The following is a 25040-nucleotide window of genomic DNA, read 5'->3' as shown; positions in this document are numbered from 1 at the left end:
ATAGTTGTGTTATAGACATTACACAGACCTCTTAAAAATTATTAAATACATGCTATTTCTCTAGATAAACTGCTAGTATCATTCTTTTACTGGACGAGACCCATGTTCGTCCGTTCTCTAAAGCTCAGCCTTCAGCAACATATAAATTTGGATTTTCTTCTTTCCTAGTTCTTTCTTTTCTCTCTTTTAGCTTGACTTAGATGTTTTCATCGTGCCTAAGTTTTTGCCGAAGTCGTCTCCAATCATTTTAGAAAGTTCCATTGGGGTCAAATCAGTCCATCACTCAATCTGTAAAATTTACTAAACGTACATTGAGATCTTCAGATCAGGGTCCCACAGAAGAGACACTACCACGTGGGAGAATTCTACCATTGCGAATCTGGCGTGGTGCTAATGCAATCCACAAAGAAGGGTCTCCGTCCAAATTTTTGACAGAGAAAAACATCTCTTATGGATGTGTGTGCTGTGAGTAGTTGACACAATAAAAAATTATAGCACATTATGTCAATGCATATTTAGCTCCTTTAAAATGTGCATTATTTACTTGAGAGTCAATAAAGGCTTTTCTCAAGTGGTTAGTTTATTGCGGTGCATCCATCTGTATCCATGTTGATGTTAATACAATTTTGTGTATTAAAAGGCACTACAAAATTGGCTGCTTCTGGGGTCTAATACTCTGAGTACCCTAGGCCAGGAGCAGCGGAGAGTGTCAGAAACACTCTGCTCTGGGTGGATCTCACTACCAGCTTAGACTTTAACCAGAGGCCAGACTTATTTAAAACAGCCGCTGGGCTTTTTCACAAACAATGCAAATGAGAAGGAAGGAAATTGGATCTGGTTTCTCTGGCTAGAATGGCACCGCCTACACCTTCTGAACAAAGTAGCCACAATTCAAGAAACAGGGAGCCAGAATTTCCCAAAGGGGGTAGGAGCTCAGTTATTTATTACAAAATGATCATATTACTGGATGCTTAAAAAGAAGAAAGCAGGTCAGGCAGGTTGGTTTACTTGTTTGTACTCTGCTCCTGTCCCTCGCCCCGCTTCTTTAAAAAGATTTTCTTGGTTTCAGTTTGAAAGAGAAAAAGCTAAAAATTCAACACAATATGTGTTTTTATTTTTAACTTAAAAATGCTTTCTCCCTTACAGCAGAATGAGGACTGGGGAAGGAGAAGGTCAAGGTCATTAACTGTATTATTGTGTATTTGGGGAGACTTATTTGATCCAAGTGACTCTTGGTCTGAGTCCTCCATAGGGAGGATGACTTATAGACAAATATTCTAGCTCAAAAAAGATAGTATCAGGGAGGCATAGCCACATAGGTTCGGAAGCTCATACTTCATTCTTTTATAAATCTTGGGAAAGAAAAAGAGAGGAGAGTAATCCCGCCTTATCATTTTTAGCAGTTTTGCCCAAACTCAACCTCCAAGAATTCTAATAACCTTCCCGCATATTTCCTCAAACCAGAATTCATGGGTCGAAACACGTTCTAGTATTTAACCTGCGTATTGCTTTAATTGCTTTATTCCTTGTCCATGAACCATCACAGATTCTCCCAGATTGGACAGAGACTTGGGTCCATTTCACGTGGCTTTCTGGCAATCCTAGAGTCTCTTGTCTGGGAAGCTCCAAAGAAAAGCCGTCAAGAGAGCAGCGCAAATAAAACCTAATCCCCTTCAGGTGCAGTGTGCTCTTAAGACAGCATGACACACAGCCTTCTTCCCTCACGGGGGGAACTATCACTCCCGAGCCTTGGCATTTGTAAAACTTCACAGTCTTACCATTCATCGACCCTAAGTCAGGGGCAACAAGTGAGAGTCCAAACTGTTTCTGTGTTAGTGCTAAGGGAAAAAAGCCTTCCACAAAAGCAAATGGAATTTGAATTATTTGGGTCGTCAACTACTATGTACTTGGCTTCTTCAGAAATTTAAAACCACCGTATATGACACCACTGTAGCTTACTTAAAGCTGAGAAATGTATCTTAATGGTCCATAGCTATAATTTATAAATCATACGTAAGTCAGACATGCCACTTACCAAAGTCCAGGAGTCTGGAGTTATGGGATTTTATTTTAACAGAGACACAAGGAAAGGGGAATTGGCAAAGGTTTTTCAACCTTGAGGAGGTGGAGCCTTCTCTAAATAACCAGACTTTGACTTGAGGCAAGCCAAGGTTTTCAAAACATATAGCACATATCTTCAACATTGCTGAGATGCACATCAAAGACCTAGATGTCATATGAGAGAACCATATCTGACACTGCATGACACCTGGTAAAGCACTTCGTATTTTTATTACTGCTAACCGAAGTAACTTTATGCTCCACTGCATTTCCAAGACAGTTGGTATATTCTATTCCATTTGAATTAAGGGGATCCTCAGGTTGGAGATCAAATTCCAATGTCTCCTGGAGAAACACACAAAAAGGTGGAGGAGCGGGAGGGCAAGGTCTTTTAAAGTTTTTATTTAGATCAACTTTATCTATTGAAAGACCCTTCCTGTGCTGGGGTCCTGTCTTAGAATCTAGACCCAGGGTTGGCATACATCTTTTGAAAGGGCCAGAGAGCAAAGAGTTTTCAGCTTTGCAGGCCATGCAGTCTCTGCTGTGATTATTTCACTTCACTGCTATGGGACAGAAGTAGCCACAGATATTACACAAATAAACAAGTGTCACCATATCCCAATAAAATTTTATTTTCAAAAATAGGCAGAGGACTGGATTTGACTTGTGCGCCATAGTTCATGGGCCCCTGGCATAGACGCACATAACTCCTCTTCACCCTCCAGACACCATGCTGTGCTCTTGAGCCTCTGGTGATCCCTGCTCTTTCCACTTCTTCCCTACCAAACCCCATCCTTGTCCCGGTCTGTTTTCTGCTGAAGACGCACCTTTTTGAAGCTTTCAAGGCAATCTGCTTGCCTTCTGTATTTCCACCAACTATCCATTGTCACTCTTTTTTTCTCTTTGATGGGAGTTTGTACCTTTGGACTACCTTCACCCACTCCTGGTCCCATCCCCCACTATAGCCCTTTGATTATCCCTCTTCACCATTATTTAATCTGCTTCAGTCTGGGCTGGTTTCTCACACCTGTGTGTGTATAATTTTAAGTTAAACATATAAGTCCAAAAAAAGTAGAGATATAATATGATGACTATGGGCTTTAGAGTCCTACAGGTACAGATTTAAATTCTAGGTCTTTCTTACTTACCAGCTATGCTTTAAGTTTCTGAGCTTCTCTATGACTCAGTTTTGCTATCTGTACAGTGGGGCTAATAATACCTCAAGACTTTTTTTTAGGATCCGGTGAGACAAAGTATGTAAGACACACGGTATAGTTCCTGACCATGTGGGTTAGTGATCCATAAATAGCTTCTTTTATTGGTAAAACTATCATAAGTGAGGATGGGGATGAAATAAATTGAAATTTGTTCCTATTTGCTAAGACCTGTTTGGATTATATAATACACAAGGGAAAAGGAATATTAAGTAAGAGTAAGAGGGGCCTACTGCTTATCTGTCACTTGGACAAATGGATACTAAATATTGTTGAAAGAATAGATACTATCAGTACGGATATGACATAAGGGTCTTGAAAAAAATCCCCTAACAGCCAAATGTAAAACAAAGCAACAGTAGCAACAACTTTGATCTAATGGTCATAGATACAATGACCTATAAAGTCTGTTTTTGACCAAGTATACTTTGACCTCGTATCTTTGCTTAAATCTCACACTCTGACAATCCAGAAACTTAGAACTATGGGACTATCTCGCTCTAGACTCTATTTTTCACATAGATCTACAGTTTTTGAGTGTCCATACCGGCCTCTCCCTTAACCATGTGGACCCCTGCTACCCAGGCACACATCCAACCTAACCCAGAATCTAAGCATGTCTTCTTCTAGCCCCCTCAAACCCAGATACAATGGAAATTTCTATCATTCTATCTGTTTCTGAGAATTCTTTATCAGAGATTCGTACTCGTTAATGCTAAAAAAAAAAAAAAAAAAGCTTTTAAGAACGATCTGGAATACTTTTAAGAAAAAAAATTTCTAATTATTATTAATTTTGGGGGGGAAAATTTTCTAACTAGATTAAAGGACCTTAGTTTTGTTTCTGCCACTACTTGGCTTATAAATACGGGCAATTTCTTTCTCTTCTAGTTTTCTCCTCTACAAAACATAGTTTGTACTCAAATGTTGATGCTCACTTAGCTTTGCATTCCAGTGGAACTCTGTCTCTGGGATTACAGTTACAAATACTCAGTAAAATTGATCCATAGTAATAACACTGAAATCTAAAATACCTGAAACAAGGGGGCATGTACCCCTTAAAAGAAATTACTTTGAAATGTTTCTGATATATGAAGTTATTATTTCTGGACACAGTCTTTAAGACATCCTGGCTTTGGGAAGGCTCTAATTTTTAGAGTTTTAAAATCCTCGAGTGAGCCTGTTCAAGGTTCCATGACACAGAGCTCCCATCTTTGGATCCTGACAGGACTGCCTCTCTGAATATGCCACACTTGCACACCACTTGCCTAGGCCGCCATGATGGCTAGTGTGAATTATGTTCAAATACCACACGGCAGCAGTGATGATTGGAAATACAAAAAGGGACTGTTTAAGAAGCAAAGTGGACAAGAACCCCATTCCATGAAGAAAACCCGAGCTTCTATGTTACGGGGCAGGCAATACTAAGAAATAAGAGATGAAGAATAAGAAACCTGGCAAAACGCTTGAGGAAAAAACCCCACAGACTGGGTGATCACAGAGGGGAACAGAAATAGGCAGGGAGTCCTCTCACAGCCTGCTGGAAGTGTACTGGAATTACAAACGCAGTCCTGCAAAAGAGAATTTCCAAAGTTAAGTCCATGGAGATGCTCCAGCCTGTCGGAGAATTACTGGTAGTTTGTGAGTGTTTGCCAACATGGACAAAAAAAAAAAAAAAAAGGCAAAAAACCAAGCAAAGAAACAACCACAAAACCCATGATAAACATAAAAGCACAGGCTGATTGGCAGCCGTTCCCCCACCAAATCATGAGGTTTATGGTGCAGTGTAAGCCCCTATTTCTGAGAGACAGGATTACTGAGGCAGAGGTTATTTTCAAAGCATCCTTCTGAACTCCAAGTTATCTTCCTGAATACATCCCGTAGGATTGGAACATTTATTCCTACTGTGGTAGATTTCACACAAGGGGGGAAGAAAGAGAAGAATTAGTCCAGTGTCTGAAGCTAGGGGTTCAAGCTTTTATCCCAGGTTGGGTATCAGATAGCTCTGTGTGTCAGCCTCCTGGCTTCCTCTACTGCAAAATGGAAATCATATGTCATGTTTGGGTTTTAGAGCTCAACTCTTCTGTGCTTGAAATCATCACTCCCTATCCTAATCCATGCAAAGTCACTTAATATTTCTGAGTCCACATCTCCTTATCTATAAATTGGATAAAATAGCCCAGAAAAAAAAAATAAAGATTTTTCTCAGGATCAGAATTAATTCTACTTCCATGGCAGTGGAAGTAGTACTTTTCTTTTAAAAAGTATGTGTTGAGAATCAGCTATGTGCTAGACATTATATTAGACTGTAGGTTATTTACTATTCCTAGACTGTTTTTTTTTTTTTTAGGACAAATTAAGGTATGTGAAAAATAATCAGGATCATATAATGTAATGTGGCAGCATGAGGTAACCAGGAGTCAAAAGTTGACTGTTTTCATGGACCTGGAAGCCTATGCATGGGCTAACAGTCACTTTCTAGTACCTGATTCACCTGTGCTCTGCAAGTCCTAACTGCAGGAATCAGTCACTGCAGAGAGGGAGAAAGCTGAGCCCATTGCCCCAAGTTCAGGACAGCTTTGTTTTTATCTCCTGCAGCGGACAGCTAGTAGTTCTGTCTGTCCAGCAGTTCTTCACCATTCCCTCTGGAAACAGAGCTCTCATGGTTTTGGGGGGCACCTATTCTTCCCTCAGCCCCAGCCTAGGTAGTTAGTTGAGTGGCCTCAACCCTATCCCTGGCTCGGCAGGTAGGTATGTAACCCAGGCCACATGAGTGAGAAACCCCTTTATCTTTTAAACATAAGGATTTAGAGACCCAAGCAAAGGACCCAGACCAGGACAATAAGAGCCATAAGCATCCAGTAGTAGAGCCCTACCCAGATCTACTGTGACAAAGCTCTTCTCTTTCACCCTTGGGGTTGTTACATTGGTGGAAATGAAGCCTGGAGCTGCCCACATCATTAATGCCACAGTCTGAGGGGATTCAGCCTAAGAATGAAGTTCACAGAGAAGAGAGCAGAGCTGAGGGAGAGAACAAGACATACAGATTTCTGAGGGTATCACCTGGATCCAGCTCTAACTGAAGCTATCCACCCTCAAACTTTCTAGTTATAAGCACCAGTCCATGATTTTCTTTTGGAGGAACAGAACAGAGGGATGGTGAAGGAATTTGGTTGGGTTTCTTTTACTTGTAAGAATATTTCACTTGAAAGAGTCTATATGAACATATCTTCAAAGCATTCATGACCAGCTATGCAACAAGTTTGCAACTTTTATTGTAGTGTTCAGGAACTGGGAGATTTGGGAAGATCTGGAGATATCCCTCAGAGATGCCAAGGTTTTCTAAGTTTATATCGCATGCCAGTGGAAAGGACCGACACAAACTGACACACATAAATCCAACCCCCCACAAATACTTCAAATACTTGTGCTGGATTATCCCTTTCTTGACTTCACTGTTCATTAATCTCATCATAGTGATAATGATTTGTTTCCTATCTACCTGTTTGGCTAGACTGCAGGGGCAAGACTCATCTGGTTTGTTCATTAGGGCCTAGCACCATGCTTGGCAGATGGTAAATGCTCAATAATTACCTGCTGAATCAATTTTTATAAACAACAGACTCTTGTTAACCAAAGAGGTGCTTATCTTAATTTTAGCAAGACCATACCTGAATGAAGACAAAGCCAAGAGAAGTCTCTACCAAGGCTGAAGGGCTACCTATCAGGGGAGGGAGCTATTTACTTGCCTCACTGAGCAGATGCCCCTGTTCTCCAACCAGGCAAGAGCAGTGAGATGGGGTAACCAGGCTGCCTCACTTCCCTGAGACCACATGTCCTGCTCTGGGCATCTGTGGCTCCTCCCAGAGAGGAGAAACACGCAGGAGCAGGTGGGAAGAGTAGGCTGGGGATGAGGATAGAGGAATGAAGGAAAGGAGAACTCTCTCCCGAGATTCACATGCAAAGAAAGCACATGCAGGTATGAGGATAAAATAAGTCACTGCAGAGGTAGGGAACATTTAGTCATTGTACTTATGACAGTTCCCAGCCCTTTTTAGCCATTTTACTTCCTCCGCCTCCTCATGTTTTAATGTTCTATACAGGTGGGAAAACAAAGGCAGGTAGAAGATAAGCGAGTCGCACAAGCATATGCAGAGCCCAAGTGGCCAACCAGAACCCAAATTCTCTGCTGGCTGACCTCACAGCCTGCGCACTGTGCACGGTGCTCCGTGGCTCCCCTCTGAATTCTTTCTCGGAGGTCAAATGGTATATTTCCCCTCTGAAGTTTTTGTTCACAGGTCCCTTACTATTTTTTCAGAACCTGGCAACTCTGAGGTTGTCCACGTGTTTTGCACATCAGAAAAAGGAAGTGTTTGACTGGGGCCGGGGGTGGGGGGCTGTAGGGAGAGAAAGCAACCGCCATTTCTTATGAAGAAGTGGCACTTGACAACTGGAAATGTACCCTGGAAATATACATTTTAAGCAACCTTCTCTATGTGTGATTAAGTACACTAATTTCAACAATACAAAGGAGGCGGCATGAAATGGGTGACTCTCTGGGATACTGCGACCACATTAATAGGGCTGTCCATTCCCATTTCAAGTGTCTATGCTCACCCTCCCTGTACCCCTCCCCCCCCACCTACACAGATGATAAGCTGATACTACATAAACATTGTTAAAGCCACAGTTCTATGCTACAGTAATTCACTTAACTTTAACATGATTTATGGTTCTGTCAATAGGGGAGGTTGAAAACCCTGCCCTGAAGCTTCAATGTGAGCCTCATATTTAAAACAGTAATTGTTGAGTGTGTGTGTGTGTGTGTGTGTGTGTGTGTTTGTGACAGAAGAAAATATTCCACATAAAGAGGAGATAACAAGTCCAATACTGACTTTTTTTACTCCACTCCGAAAAAAGGAAAAGAAAGAATGAGTCCAAACATGGAATCCACATGATAGTAAGTTAGACCAGGAAGAAAGAACGGCTAGGGATTTATCTGATTATGTGATTTATAGGACAAGCCATACCGGGAAGTCTCATCAATGAGACAATTTTAAAGAAGACTTGCTGGGAACCCTGCCTTCATCATGTGTGCCTGTGTTGGGTCTCTGGTGGGGGAGCTGGGGAAGGAGGAGAGGAAGAGAGGGAGGGACAGACAGACAGACGGAGGGAAAGAGGCCAGGAGTTCCAAGGGAGAGCAGCTTCTTTTGTCAAGATGAGGGTTTTTTTTTTTTTTTTTTTTTTTTAAGATTTATTTATTTATTTGACAGAGAGAGATTACAAGTAGGCAGAGAGGCAGGCAGAGAGAGAGAGGAGGAAGCAGGCTCCCTGCTGAGCAGAGAGCCCGATGCGGGACTCGATCCCAGGACCCTGAGATCATGACCTGAGCCGAAGGCAGCGGCTTAACCCACTGAGCCACCCAGGCGCCCCTCAAGATGAGTTTAAATCTCAGCCCACGGCCCAAGTGGTGAATCACCCTATCTCTCTCTCTGGCACTCACCCTGGGGACATTTCGCGTCTTTAAGAGATTAAGGAGCCAACTGGTCTTGTTGCTCTAACCTGTCCTCCTTGGGACCACATATTAGCACGATTCCCCTGCAGAAGAGCTCTCTTTAGAAGTTTGCTGCAGGGATGACAAATTAACCCAGCAGGGTGTCCCACACATCTATCTTGGTACAAATTATTAGTGTAATAGAGCTTTTAGTTATGCATTTATCTAGTAATTATTGAACGGTTACACAAAACCAAGCTGAGCAGCCACGGCCTTTATGAGGTTCGCTCAGTGGGTGGCCTTACAGTTAATTTAGGATAGTTTTCCACTAAGCAGTTCACTTGCAGACAAATTAGCTCAACAGCCTTCTCCTTTAAATATTTTCCATGTCATAGTGAAACTCTTTACAATACAATAAAGGTACAGTTTTAATTACACGCTTCCTGACTTTTGTTTAGTTGTAGTTTTAAAACATTTGCTGGCACTGTTTTTTCCTTTGGCTGGGCAGTAATAGCTGGTTGTAAGTATCTGGCTAATGAATTTAATAATTTCCTGAACTGGGACTTAAAGGATCTTTGCTCAAAAGCTGCCTTTCCTCTTTGCCATCCAGCTCCTTCAAATCCCCATCGACAGCATTTCCCACTGGGCTGGACACCAGCACCCGGGCTGACCCTGACCAACGTTCACAGGCCCTACTGGCTTGTCTTTCAATGCCTCTCAAAGGTTGTACTTGTTCAGTCTACGATGCCCTCACTTGGGAATCAATTCTGGCATTTCTTATTGTAGAGTGACAACGTAATGTTGTCTCAAATGACATACTCCAATAATAAATAAACACCTTGTGTCTGCTGGCAGATTCTTTCCGCACCTTGTTAGCAACAGGTACTTAATTGCTTCTCATTTCCCTGAGATGATTCAATTGCACTAAACCAGGAGAGACAAAAATTAGATTCAGCTCCTTGGAAAGGAGTGCCGGTGGGTTCTACAACTATGTTAAAAGCTTTCCTAAGAGGCAAAGAAGTTTGCAGACACCATGCGAGAAAGCTGCACACACCTATCACTTAGGGAGGGGTGACGTGGTGATGGTGGCGATAGAGGGAGGACGTCTTCTTGCGGGTCCTTAATGTTGACAACCAACTTTGTAACGCTACAGCAAATATTCTACAAAAAGGGGATCACATCCCCTCAAGCTTGGTATTTCTCCTAATGCCTGGCAAGGTAGAAGCTCTTCCTTAAGGCAAAGTGAGTATGTACTGAGCATTTATTCACGAGACGGTGCATCTCCCTAAATCCCACCGAAGACATGCACTTGGATATTATATTATCATTCCACACGGAGGATGGAAACAACTCCCTGTTATTCCCAGACTTTCTGTGTATCTTCAATCCAATCCATGAAGCCACTCATGTATTCAACAAATGTTTGGCGAGTGCTTTCCTTATGGCAGACACGATGCTGAGGGACGCAGGTAGGAAGAAAAAAACCATGGTTCCTGCTCCAGGGGGCCCTGCCATCTAGTGATAACTGCTGCCTTCATATTTTGCCTCTCCTCTCCTTCCTCCTCTATTATAGTCTATGAATCCACACTCCTCCAACCTTCCCTCGTGACCTCCATTTCCTGGAAGGTGATCTTAATTCTCATAATTCTCTAAAGTATGTTTTTCTTGGCCAAACTTGGCGATATTGTTAACCGCAGACCCTTAGATGTTTCATCACTAAGAGCAGGATCCCTGCCTGAATCACAAGGATCTTGGACTTAGAGAGGTTTATAGAGCATATAAACTTCTGAATACCTCTCCAAACAGAAAGGGGCATGACTCTTGGAAAGCCACACAATAAATCTTTGGTTTATGTGGCTATTATTTTGGCTTATCTTATGTATATTTTTGGTACTGGGGCAATTTTACTTCTAAACTCCCTTCAAGGGTATATGTTTTTTGAGTTATAAAGAAATGGGTGGTTTAGCTTCGTGCTTACAGTACCTAGTTATCAAAAAGCACAATTTGTTGCTGTTGCTTTGTTTTCCAGGCTTACAATGAGAAGGTACTCTGTGGGAGAAGAGGGGTTGAGTCCTTATTATTATTATTATTATTTTAAGATTTGATTTATTTATTTGAGAGAGAGGGAGAAAGAGAGACTGAGAGAACGAGTTGGGAGTGGGGCAGAGGGAGAAGCAGACTCCCTGCAGAGCAGGGAGCCTGACGTGGGACTTAATCCCAGGACCTTGGGATCATGACCTGAGCTGAAGGCAGACGCTTAACAGACTGAGCCACCCAGGAGCCCAAGGCGTTAAGTCTTATGCTTATTTGGACTCTCCGCGATGCCAAATGCCAAATGCTACGGGGGTTCTATATCAGGATGCCCTTGTCCCCAAAAGCACCCTAAGCTTCCCCTATCACAGTAATACACCTGCTGGCTTTCTTGCTCCAGCATCCACCAGGAGGTAAGCACTCTGAGGCCAAATCCCAGCTTCTCTTGGTCATTCTATTGGGCAACTAATAGAGCATACTGTACCGCTGTAGTGCTCCATAAATACTGGTAGAAAAAAAGAACGGATCCCTAGAGAGACAAGGGGAGTGTGCAAATCAATTTTAATATCAAGTAAGTCACACTGACCTCAAAAATTGAAGTGACTTGCATATAACAGAAAGCCTGCATTACTAGTAGCAAGGATTCACAGGCTAATAAAAAGATTTGTTGATGGCTGTTATTAAAAAACTCAGTTGGATAACATGGGTTATGTCATGCTTATCAAAAGATCTAAATGGCTATGTTGTGTCTTTGACTAATAAAAAATGTGAAAACAAATTAATTGTTTAAATAAATACAGTTTATTTCTCCCAGTGGGGGAGAAAAAGGTAGAACCTCGTGATATAACGGAAGAGGCACTGAATTGGAGACTTGACTTCTGGTCTCGGCTGAGCTCACTCATCTGCAGGAGTAATGCGGAATACATTGCTGACTGTTAACCCGCATATTCCCCTTCCACTTGCCTGCTTATAAAGCCCTAATTTTATACAGAGTAGCTGTGTGTTCAGCTAAAAAATAATGCAGACTTCCTCGCCTCTCTTGCAGCTAGAGGGGATCATGTGGTGTAGTTCAGACCATGCTGCACAACATTCTACAAAAGGTGTCAGAATGAGCAGGCCTTGCTATCTGCTTGGAATGCAGATGTGAGGCAGGTGTACAGTGGCCACATTGTGATCAGGAGGTCAGAGCAGGAGGATGAGCACAACGCAGTAAAGCAAGGCTAAGAGATAAAATCTCAGCCCTTGGACTATCACAGTCCTGAATCACATACTTGTTTTTATTTGAGAAAAATACGACCTGTTTAGTCGATCTTCTGTTACTTGCAGTCAAACACATGCTTAGCTGATACAGGAAATGGATTAGACCAGATAGTCTAATTTGCTATTCTCAAATTCTCAAATTTGAGCACTATTCTCAAATTCTGTGGTTCTAGATGAGGCTCAGTGAGTGCTTACTTGATAATTATTTTCAACCTCTGTCTTGCAATGTATACCATTGTAGGCGCTTCCCCACTTCTAAATTCCTAAAGCAGAGTTGCTTTCCTTAGTGTAGAGCATTATATTAAATGAAATGCTTAAATTAAGTATCATTCATTATCTTGTTTTTGAAAATAGCAAAGACTTCAGGCAGACACCTAAGTTTCAAGAAGACGAAATTCCAAGAGACCCTAAAATACCACGATTGCTCCAAATAATTCCAGTAAAAGGAATTAGACCTTCAAATCATCCAACAACCTTGTCACTTAAAAAAGCAAAGGGAAGAACAAAGATTTCTTTCAATTATCATGAATAAAGCAAACTGTTGTGATTAAATACTTTATTATGGTTGACATTTTAAGTGCTGATAAAAGAAAGTCTTCAAAAGCCTAATCTTTCAGCTTAGAGTACACAGTAATTTTAATAATGTATAATGACATACATGCTTTTATGGAAACATTATGTCTCCCCCACTCCCCAGGATATTCCAAAATGCTTTCACCCCTTTACCTAATTTTAACTATATAGATGGCCAAGGATTATCCCCATGATACAGATGGCCAAACTGAGGCCACAGGGTTAAGTGACTTATCAAAGCCTCAAAGAAAGCCAGTATCCAAGAGGGGATTTGTTTTAAGAAAGCAACTACCTTCACAATGTACATAGAGAAGTGATTAGAATAGCAGAAACTAATGAAGGTTTTACTTATATAATCTTAACAAAAGCTTTCTTTGGCTGGAAGGCCATTGTTCTTCCCCATATTGGACATTCTTTATAAAGAAGTCCTGCCTTACCTATTATACATTTATCACTCTTTAGTTTTTCTGAAGCAATACAATCTTGTCAATGTCAGGGAAGGGATGAATGCTTTCTGTGTACATTGATGTGCAATGTGGATACATTTTATTTATTCAACCAATATTTGAGCATAAAACTCATTGCATGATACACAATGAAGATAACAAAAAGTGTAAGTTATAGATCCTCCCTTTCAAAGGTTCCATTCTAGGACAGCGACAAGACACATATATTAACTTGCAAAGCAAGACGCTTGGTCTTGTGTGAAAGACTTTGGGACTTCGAGGAGTGTGAGGTGATGGCAGCCTGCATGGAGCTAAGGGGTTTTTGTGTAGAAAATCATACTTGAGCTGGTCTTGGGATGGACAAAATGTTGTAGGGACAGCAGGATATTTTCAAATCCTGGGTGAAAATGGATGATTCACTTGTTTGCTTGATTTGAGTACATATTCTATTTCCAGGCACTGTGCAAACAACTGTAAATACATGATTTCATTTGCTTAGATAAAATGAATCTCTTGAGGTAGAGATTATGATCTCCAATTTATAGATGAGGAACTTATGACTTAGAGAAGTAAATCAATATACAAGGTTCACACAGCCGGTAACAGTGGTGGAGACAGAGTTCCAACACTGGTCCGTTTGACCACTGAGCTTCTATCCTTACCCATGGTGTAATGCTGCCTCCCTAAAAGGCCCTATTTCTTTTTCTTTTTGCATTTGCTTCGCAATTTCAAAGAGAGGTTTCTTTTGTAACAAGTGTCCACCAAATGTCCAAATATGCCTTATGTTTATAGTAAAAAAGAGAGCCACTGTTTTTTTTTTTTTTTTTTTTTTTAGCAGCGAGGTGACCTTGTTTTGCTGTAGGTCTGTTAAAATATCACCTCTGGCCTGGGTTTTGAGATCTATTACACAGTTACTGCCTACAAACTGGTGTTTGTCTGGTCAAGGTATTCCCAAGAGAAATTTTAAGAAGTTTTTAAAGGAGGCAGTAGAAGTCTTGTAATCTGGATACTATGCAGAGGTGAACATATGTGATTCTGAGCAACGGTGTAGTAAACAGCTTCCCCTGTCCCTGTGCCCCAGGACCCTGATAAAGGACACAACTTTCTCTTCTTCCAGGCCCTTTAAAGTTCGACGTCTATATGGATTCTCTAATGATTTACTGATTTGGGTTATAGCAACTCTTTACAATAAAAGGAGCATCGAGGTTGAATTCTCCTTTATGTACACATCACATTTATTCCACACTGGCTCATTCAGTCAGACTTGCTCTCCTTCAGTTTGGATCATCTTCCTAAAACATCAGCTTAATCCTGTGATCTCATTCCAAGCATTAGCTTTCCATCTGGTTCAGAGAAGAATAAAGAGCAATATGGCGTCTGCAGCAAATATTTCTTAGAGAGGCTCAGTACCAACCTTAAAAAGTATCTTAGCCCCAAGATGTCTCGTGTTAGCCCATCTCCACTCTGTGATTCTTGCCACAAAGACACCAATGAAGAGTTTCATCTAAATTACTCCAACTTCCTTTACTGGACCACTAACGGGGGGCAGGGTGCAGTAAGAATGGGTACCTGAGTAGATTTTCCAGAAAGAAGAACCGAGGATGCTGGGAACCATCTTGAATTCTGGTGAAAACAAAGAATCTTTGGTATTCCATAATTCTTAAACTAGGCACCTTTCTCTTTTCCTCACAAACATTTTTTTTTTTTTTAATGGTATGAATAGGAGATCAAAGCTCATTGATCTGAAGGCTAAGGAGGTCCACTCTGGTTCAACCCAGCACGGGTCATTTTGGCAAATGTGTTTAAGTATCCAGCATAAGGAAGCTCCCAATATTGGCCCTCACAGGTAAATGCTAGAATTGCTATAATAATGTGTAGAACTGTGGTTTTAAGGCAAGACGCCTAGAAGGCACTCAATATTTATTGAATTAAATGATGATATATGCACATTGCTTTATGCTCCTCAAAGAGTCTCTACAAATATTGTTTTATCGTGTCTCTATGTAAGAATAGGAGGTTGGAAGGAAAAGTTCATTCAGCAACAGTACTGTCCCGTTTTATTGGTGAGGTTATTAAAAAAATCCACAAGATAAATGGGAAGGCAAAGAGGCAGCTCACCCAGCTATCCTGACTGCTAACATCCTGTCCTTCCCAATCCTTATCACCTTGCTACCCTGTGAACCTTTCTTCTGCTTGGAATGCCCTCTATTCATGTAAGTGACTTCTTAAGATTTCATGTCAATGCTGTCTAAACTTTGAAGTCTATATGATAAAAAGTAGTAACAGCACATTCCACATCATCTTCTGAATGCTTATTTTCTTGCATCTCTCTTCTGCCCTAGACTGTATGCTTGATGAGGACAGGAACCACTGAATTCCCAGTGACAGGCACTCAGGAAATTGTCATTTAATGAACAAATGAAACTTATGGTTCCCTCCCCTCTGAGTTCCCGTAGAAATTTCTATTTTTAATGCTCATTTAGCATTTAAAATGTTAACCTGACCATAGAAAGATGAGAAACATTACCTGCCTTATCTCCCTGAGACGAAAATCTTCTGACTAAAAGGACTTCATGTCTTTTATTTTCCCCTACAGTTTAAGATGCTTAATGAATGCTGACCCTGAGGATAATATCAGAATACCTCCCCACTGAAAGAGACTCATTCATAATCCAATTCAGATGCAAGGTTTCAAGTTAGAAAAAAATATATAAGTTGCCTTTCTGATTATAACACACACACACACACACACACACACCCCACCCCACAGAAGTGAAATAATAAGAAACCTTGAGAAAATTCTGTCAGTGATCACAAGATGTTTAAAGATGGAGGAAGTAAGTCTTCATAAATGTGGATATAGTAATTGCTTCAAAAAATAGTCCAAATACTTATTTTCATCAGTCTGATTTCTGCGTGTGTGCATTGGGCGCTCCTTCAACAGCCATTTTCCCCTGAGATGCTCACAAGCATTCACAACGGGATTCAGATTTGTGGGTCTCACATTCAGATGAATGCAAGAAATATCAGTTTCCCCAGGCATATGTCAAAGTAGACAAGAGACCATAACTTTCTAGGATGTTTTATAATACCAGCTGGTAGATCACAGACCTACCTAAGCGGCAATCTGATGGAAGAAAGTAAACATGGTTACAATTATTCATACTCCTACTGTGGGAGTTTCATAAACAAACTAATAAATATTTTCATCTTGCAGTAAGATCAAGTTAAGTGATTTGCTGACATTCTCTTGAGGTTTAAAGCTTGTCTTTAATGTGAAATACAAATCATATTTCTTGTGGACACATTTTAATAATAAACCTAAAAGCACACGAGACAAAAATAATGAAAACATTGCAATGAAAACCAGACAAACTATCTACCACTTCAAAAAGAATGAGTGAAAACTGCTCGTCAACACCGTGATGCAAACAGCCTCAGTACAAAACGCCACATATTGAAATCAGGTTTCAAGGAAAGGGAATCAGCAGGATGAGAGAATGAAAAATAGCTCTTACTTGAAAACAGGTAACTAGCTATAGGAAAATATACTCACCTAACACACACACACACACACACACACGCACACACACACACTCCTTTTGCAGGACAGACTTGATTTGGGTTCAGTTCAAATTACCTCCTACCTCTTGGCAACATCCCACAAGGAATGAGGGGTTTGGTCCCTCTTCTGGCCTGAGGTAGGGATTCAGGGTTTGATGCCAAAGCTGTCCCCAGGGAGGAGAAACTGGAGCACTTACTGCCTTTAGGAGCATTCTAGGAGTGGCCTCCTTGTCTCTCCTTCTGCTACGCTGCTCCCAAGGCCATGATCTAAGCCCAAGCCAGGGTGCTGGGGAGTGGCTCACCTCTGGGTCCTGTGATGACAGGTCGGTGGTGCTGTGTGAATGCGGTTCCCAGGGAGGAGGTCTGCGAAGGGGAGGGGCTGCTGAAACCAGACTTCTCCGACTTCTTCAGTGTGGTTGGAGATGGCATTCCTGGCAAGAAGGATTGAGTGATAAGCACATTTTAATTCAGGGCACGGCAGCTTGTATTAAAGATAAAACTGGAAGAATTAAAAAAAAAAGAAATCCACCTGGGTGTGCAGAATTTGTTTGGAATGACTTTGAATTTGTCACAGGAACCAACAGGGGACAAAATGGCCCCTTGGTAAGTCCACCTAGAATTGACTTCAACTTACTCTACTCAGTCACAGTTCCTTTTGGCATGATTGAGCTTGTCTAATTATGGAGGGCCCCTGCCCAGAGTTTCCTGCAAGTTGTGTGCGCCTGTGGCCCATGGGAGCCTTCAGAAAGGAGGTTCTCGAAGGCACATGAAGACCCCATCTGCAACCATTTCATCTTGCCAGGTACCTTGCTGAAGCACGAAAGCACCTTCTTCACATTTTAAATAATTTAGCTATTTTCACATTAAAAAAAAAAAAAAGCCCTCAACAAGGACAACTCAGTTGCTCATCCAATGAATTATTTATAATAGAAAAAAGAAATAAAAGGTCAAAGTAAAAAAAAAAATCCTTAAATGCTCAACAATTGAAACTGGTTAAATAAATATGATTGAACTCATCCAAATCATACCGTTAGAGAATAAGGACATTCCATTTAATGACATGGAATAAAGACATGGAAAGTGATTATAAAATAGGATGTTGTGCTGGGAGGCCACTTAAAAATATAGGTCTCTGTGCAGAGAAAGAACTGGAAGGAAACGCATATAACTCTAATGGGGGTTCTCTCTGTGTGATGGATTTGGGTGGTTTTCATTGCCTCTTTTTGCTTGCTTGTTTCTCCTGTGATGAACATATATTACTTTTATGTTAAGAAAATACAATAAAAACTTGTTTTTAAAAATAGTATTTTTATCATAGTTTCTGAGGTTTTCATAACATTTCCAGCATAGAAAAGGCTTTGGGAGGAAAATAATGGGAAAATGGTCTCTTGTAATTACTGAGTTAGTAATGTTCTCGGCAGCCACGCTGACACACACAACTGGAGGCATCGATCAGTTTGGTAGGGTGCCAATTAAAACAATGAAAACTTGGATATAGAAATAACGGAAATGACTCCTTGTTCTCCACATCACAGGACAAATTTGGGCTCTCTTAAATTTGCAGCACAAAACTGGTCTGAGTGCATGTCAAAAGAATCAGCTCTCTTTTACTCACATAGGTCTACATATGTTGTATTCTATGACGAGAGAATTATTGGGGTGAGCTGGAAAACTAAGTAATAAAAATAATAATGATATTAGCAGGTATCTGTTATTGAGTAGTTACTAACTCGCAAGCACTGTGCCAAGCACTTTATAGGTATAGATCTGTCCCAAAACTTAGTTTGGCTTGTATCTAAATACGTCCTTGTTATTTATGTCCACAAATTTCCTTCATAGGTTCTACAACACAAGTTTTGAGTGCGACTTCAGGTTCTATATGGATAGAATGTGTTTTGTGTTTCTATTTTCAGAATATCCAACAAAGGGTCTAGAATGCAGTCAGTGGCCTGAAAAGATATTTAAACTAGGTGTCACAGTCTCAACCTTATCTGTGGCTTTACTAACCGACATAGTAAAACTTGAGAGTTTGACCCCACGAAAGAAACAAATTGCAAGCTGGTAGGCATATCTGCAGGGTACCATGTAAAGACATTAGGAAGTGCTGTGTGATTTCACACCAACTGGACAGATCTAGATTCCAGCCATTCCAGATCAATATCTACACGATTTGAATGAAAAAGCACGTCACTCAGCAACTTAGCTATGTTTCCTTGCTCTTTGAATCAGTAACCAAAGTCACACCATACCAATATCCTAACACCAGTAGGATAGATTGGGGTCTTGGACCAACATTCGTTGCAAGTAACTTAGCCTAAGGTATAATCACAGAACTACATTAGAGAGAGGATTTCCAATTTAAAAATTAAAGGGAAGAAATAAACGTTAACCAAAATGTAAACAAACCTCTCAATTCATTCAAACCTCTCCTGCGCAAAACACATTTTTAGGCTGCCAACCAGTCCACTGATTTCAGCTCAGTCAAATGCCTGAATTATGTGTCATGAAACAGAAATAGAACAGAAGATGAAAATGTCAAAACTTTTAAGATGGCAGAATTTTTTTCAGACAATGGAATCACTGAGGAAACGCAGCATCTGAACTAACCTTATTAAAGAAAGCAAATGGTTGCCTTCACAGAAAAGGAAGCATTTCTTTGAAAAGTTCATGAGTTCCAACCCGTGCCGTTCTAAATACGGCAGAGACAGTGACATGACTTAAATCCACCATTTACATTTACTCTTTTAAGAGAGGGAATGGAGAGGTAAGACTCAGGTAATCATGAACATGAAGAATGATGAAGTTGGTAAACAGATTCAAAAACAGCAAAATTCAAATCCTCTTTGAAGGGGTTAAAGAGAAAAGAAATACTGTCTGCATTCAAGAACAACAAGCCAAACTATGTATAATCTTCTAAATTTATCCCACTCAAGTAAGATGAACCCTAAGGCTGTCATGAATCTCAAAATTACTTTGTGTTTTCAATTTTTAAAGACTTACATTGAGCACATTTCCTTATTATATACTTTAATATTTTCTCCATATGCATAATGTATGTTTTGGTTAATTTGCTTCATATACTTAATTGACAGGATAAAATTTCAAAATGGTAGTAAACTACTTTATGTTAAAAGTGAGAGAACATTAATCTTGACTTTTATTTTTGAAATCAAATTTGGATTCTGCCTGTTAGATTAAAAGTAAGCTTCTTGTTACAATTTCTCTTACCAATTATCCGTGCACAACTGTTATACCATGGTTGTACAGATTAATGAATGATTGGCTTCTTAATAAAGCAAAACTTTGATTTCAATGTATTTTTCAGAAGCATCAGATTTTTTAAAAAAAGATTATAAAGTAATGCTGCCTTTTTTTCCAGAACAAACAAATTATTACTCCAAAGTTCTTTTCCCTATGTAAAATAAAGAATTTTATAGAACAAGAAGCAGAAATTTAGCAGGATGCTGTGTTTCAATGGGACATTTTCTCCTATTGGTTGCTCTAAAAAAACCCCAATGGTGGTAAAGAAAATAGAAGATGGATTTCTTGTTCTTTTTTTTTTCTTTTTCAACCTTTTTTCAGAGAGAATGAGAGAGAACGAGCACGTATGAGTGGGGGGGGGCGCAGAGGGAGAGGGAGAGAGAGAATATTAAGCAGTTCCTCAAATGCAGGACTTGATCTCACAACCCTGAGACCTTGACCTGAGCTGAAATAAAGAGTTCAATGTTTAACCCACTGAGCCAACCCAGGCCCCCCTAGAAGACAGATTTCAAAAAGCATTTTGGCTTGTCATTGGTTTTCTAACCATCAGACTTTCTGAATTTCTCTCCACTTTGCCATTTTCCTAAGCTACCTGAGTTGTTTGAAATAGTGTCCAGGGGACACAGGCAAACATGAAATTCTAGTCATTCAATGAATCTGTTCCTTGAAGGCAGTTATAAGTGAGAGGCCCAATAGGAAAACCCTGAAAGCACAGGCCAGAAACAGTACTCACAAATATTCCATTATAGTCATCATTAATATTTGTGGTAGTCAGAATTCTAAGATGACCCCAGGGCTCCTGGTCCCTGGGGTACCTACTTTACAAAATCTCCTCCAGTTGAATGTGGGCAGTATCTGTGAATATGATGGATGTTCTTCTCGTGATTAGGTTGTTGTATTGCAAAGGTGAAGGGGCTTTTGCAGATGTAATTTAGGTCTCTAATCAGATGATTCTGAATTAATTAAAAGGTTATTATCCTGGGTGGGCCTGACCTAATCAGGCAAACCTTTTAAAAGAGAGACTAGAAGTCAGAGAGATTCTCCTGCTGCCTTTGAAGAAATAAGCTGCCATGATGTAAAGGGGTCTATGAGAGGGCCATATGGCAAGGAAATGCAGGGACTTGTAGGAGCTAAGCAGGGCCCCTGGCTGACAGCTAGCCTTAAGAAAGCCAGAACCTCAGTCTTAAAGCTATAAGGAACTCAATTCTGCCAATAATCACGAGAGTTTGCAAGAAGACTCAGAGCTCCAGAAGACTCAGAGCTGCAGTCCAGGACTACAAAATGCAGCCTGGACGAAATATTGATTATAGCCTTGTGAGACCCTGAGATGAGGGACTACCTAAGTTGTGCCCAGACTCTTGACCCATGGAAACTGGTGATAAGGTAATAAGGTAATAAATGTGTTTCGTTTTAAGCTATGTTTGTGGTAATTCGTTATACAGCAATAGCAAACTAAGGTGTTACTCAAATATGAGACTACTGTCCATGCTAGAAATGTATGTATTAAAGATGTTTACTGGGAACTAATTATTCTCTAGAATTCCAGAAGCTTCTATCATTTTTAGCAAATACATGCTAGATAGTGAAGTTTGCCTCTAGCCTACACTCACTCAGAGAAAACAGTAAGACATCTTTTTGGAAAAGAAGTGAACAAGTGGTTATTTCTAATGGCGTAAATTTTATTTCCAAATAAATTTGGAAACCTTCTATTTCCCCCTGATTCTTTTAGGAAATACCAATAACAAAATCAGATCAAATGACATGAAAAACCTCAAAAATAATTCTTGGGGTCTCCTATAATAAATCAAGGTGTATTTGGTAAGTTTTTCTACAACCTGATATTACAGAAAGTGAAAAAGAAGATACAGGGGAGGGGCGCCTGGGTGGCTCAGTGGGTTAAGCCGCTGCCTTCGGCTCAGGTCATGATCTCAGGGTCCTGGGATCGAGTCCCGCATCGGGCTCTCTGCTCAGCAGGGAGCCTGCTTCCTCCTCTCTCTCTCTGCCTGCCTCTCTGCCTACTTGTAATTTCTCTCTGTCAAATAAATAAATAAATCTTTAAAAAAAAGAAAAAAGAAGATACAGGGGAAAAACGCATAATTAATTTCAACTCCATCTGTCTCCTAAATTTTGAGACTTAACCAACTACTTTGACCTTTGACTAAGAACTTTATAGGGACAGTTATAAATCAAGTCCTACAGGAATGAGAAGAAAGTACAATGCTATACTTTGCTTAAGGAAGCTTCTTAAAGGGGATTTTTAAGAGTCAAGGAGGTACAATATTAATGGGAAGGTGGGGGGGGAGGGAGAGATCACAATAAACTGTAATTATTCAAGAAACAATGGCATAACATGCTGGATTTTTAAAAAGGCAAAACTGTAACAAGTCGGTGTGAGTGCTTCCTCAAAAATTCACTGTCCTGTTCACAGCGGGACATTATCTCGTCTGTTGTACAGTTTGGGTGGTTGTTCTCCAAATTGTTGGAAAAAATTTAACTGGTATATATTTCTTTCTTCAAAGTAGCAAAGTCAAGAACAGGAAGTTTTCTATAATGCGCATTTAGAGTTGCAATCTGTTTGGGAAAAATTCTGGAAACAAGCAAACTCTGCACTTTTGTTTTAAAATCCAATATATAAGCAGGTTAGAGAGGACTACAAAATGCTGCCAGTTTGACTTTACGTATTCTCCAGACCATTGCCCTCATCTAATTCCCAGTGACCTATCATTACTACTGCTTTAGCAGAACAACTATTATACCAAACCTGAAGGCTGCTGGAAGGCTTCATCCATCCAGTGGCCTCAAGAGAGCTCGGAGGCCGCTAAAGAGATGGTCATCAAACCTTTATATATTGATCATTCCCAAACACAGACTGAGAAGAATAAAATGTATAAATTATGGAATACCTACTATGTGCCCAGTACTTACAAATATCTCAAATGCTTATATTTTCATTCTCCAATAGGTAGGTATTAATATCCTTATAACTAAATATAACTTATATTTAACTTACATATATATAACTTAATATAACTTATAACTAAATATTGCAGAAACGTGACACCAAGAGATGTCAAGCAACTTGCTTAAGACCACACAGCTATGAAGCAGTATTTCAGACCCTGGTCTCTGGTCCTAAAGCTTGTAGGTTCTGTAACACATCACACTGCCTCATATAGTTTCCCTTGTATATTATACAAACTGTGTCCTACTTAAGTCAATAAAGTATATTTATAGTTCAAGTTTCTAATTTGGTTATCCAAAGAAAAAATTCAAAGAAAGGTTAAATCAGCTGCAAAAGAACATGCAAAAAATAAAAACAACTCTACAGTATACTAAGAAGCCTCTCATCTTATATGGCAAAGGTTTTTCTTGGCACTTGGAGAGATTAGTTAGGATTTTATTAAACATACCGCATTTATTATCAGTAGTTTTAAGACGGAACCTCCAAGGAATAAGTATCGCCTAGACTTAGAAGAACATAATGACCCAAAGATGTTAAATTGTTTAACAGCAAATTCGTACATTTAATATTCATAAGAGGTCTCTTGCCTGTTCAACAAGTTACTTCCTCTATAAAGCCTCAGGCAAACATAAGCAGGATCAAAATTTTTTTTTTTAAGACCCACTGATATCTCCCAAGTCTTGTCTATGTTATAACGCAGTCATACCTCACGCAGAGGTAAAGTCTAACACACACAATGATCTAGAATTCAGTAAGTCTTGACATCAAGAGAGGCCTCTGAGCTGCTAAAGTCCGTGTCAAAACAAGCAACTTAGCTGAGTCACCGAACTCATAGGAAAGCATCGTTTTACCGACTCTCCAAGTATTTCAAGGAGGAGGCTGTGATGGTGTGAGTCGAATGCTACTGAGGGGTCACGTATAATGAGAATAAATGAGCTCCAGGAGGGCAAGGCACAGGGAAGATAGGTGAGAACGGCTTACAAAATCAGGAAGGAAGAAGGGAAAAGGGGCATAGTCAGCTCCTCCCGAAATGAGTCTGCAGAGGGAAGCAGACGGTAGGGTGGTAAGCTTTGGGCGCTGGGGGGAAGCAAGGCAGAGCTTCTGGAAGATGGGAGGCAGTAAAGCACGCTTGCCCGCGAGGTGAGCAGGAAACAAAGACTCAGGGAGGGGATCTCAGGAAAGTCCCGAAGAAGGCGAGAGGCCACACAAGCACCGCTTGTAGGGTCGGGGCTGGAACCCAGCAGGCCGGGGCTCTTCCCGTTTCCACCGTTACGCCCGCCGACATGCTTCTTCCTGAAAAAAGTTCCGATTACTTCTCTATCGTACTAACACGACGGATCACGAGCTGGTTTAAAATCGAGCTCACTCATGATACCGCCATAGTTTTCTACAGCCTAAGTGGCGCGCTGACTGCCACTGTGGTTCTTCTCTTTCCACCCCGGCATTCCGATTCCCCCTAAACCCCGAGATCTAGGTGCAGGCAGTGGGTGCCCCAGCCACATCTCTCTGACGAATGGAGTCAGCATCCATTTCCGCACCGTTTTTCAGGCTCAGGATGAAAGTTGGGTAAGTCCCCGTACCATATTTTGCAACTCATCTACCACCAGCAAAAACAAAACAAAACAAAACAAAACAAAACAAAAAAAAACCTTTTTTTTGAGGATATAGAGAAATTGGAACTCTTTTTTTTTTTTTTAAGATTTTATTTATTCATTTGACAGACAGAGATCACAAGTAGGCAGAGAGAGAGAAGAGGAAGCAGGCTCCCTGCTGAGCAGAGAGCCCGATGCGGGGCTCGATCTGGACCCTGAGATCATGACCTGAGCCCAAGGCAGAGGCTTAACCTACTGAGCCACCCAGGTGCCCCCCACTAACAAATTTATGCTCAGACTCAACTCTTCCCGACGGAGAGAACCCAGCACTCCCTGGCAGCTGCTGAACAGGCGAGAACGGGACCTTCCTAGGACCATCTCCTCTGCACCTTGTGATGAGAGAATCACTAACCGTGATGCTAAATAAAGGCTGTGATTGCATAGATTAATCTCACAGTTAAAGCGCCATTCTGTTCCTCTGGGTAGAAACACACACTGTGTGATAGGAGGAGGTATTTCAAGATCCTGCACTCATCTTTAAGATTTGTGTCCTAACGATAAAATCCATTATGGTTCATTCCAATG

At 40.6% G+C, this 25040-nt stretch overlaps 1 protein-coding gene across 6 annotated transcripts in view; it reads right to left on the bottom strand.

Moving 5' to 3' along the window:
• Window positions 1-25040, bottom strand: part of NFIA (nuclear factor I A) — a 560134-nt gene that overhangs the window by 56982 nt on the left and 478112 nt on the right. For all 6 annotated transcript variants that reach the window (XM_059374930.1, XM_059374931.1, XM_059374929.1 and 3 more), the window contains exon 7: window positions 16943-17071. In XM_059374930.1, coding sequence (XP_059230913.1) covers window positions 16943-17071 — 129 coding nt within the window. The remainder of the gene's footprint in view (window positions 1-16942; window positions 17072-25040) is intronic.

This window comes from Mustela nigripes, chromosome 14 (genome assembly GCF_022355385.1).
Source record: "Mustela nigripes isolate SB6536 chromosome 14, MUSNIG.SB6536, whole genome shotgun sequence".
NCBI classification, from domain to species: Eukaryota; Metazoa; Chordata; class Mammalia; order Carnivora; family Mustelidae; genus Mustela; species Mustela nigripes.
This window is presented reverse-complemented; position numbering and strand designations above follow the sequence as displayed.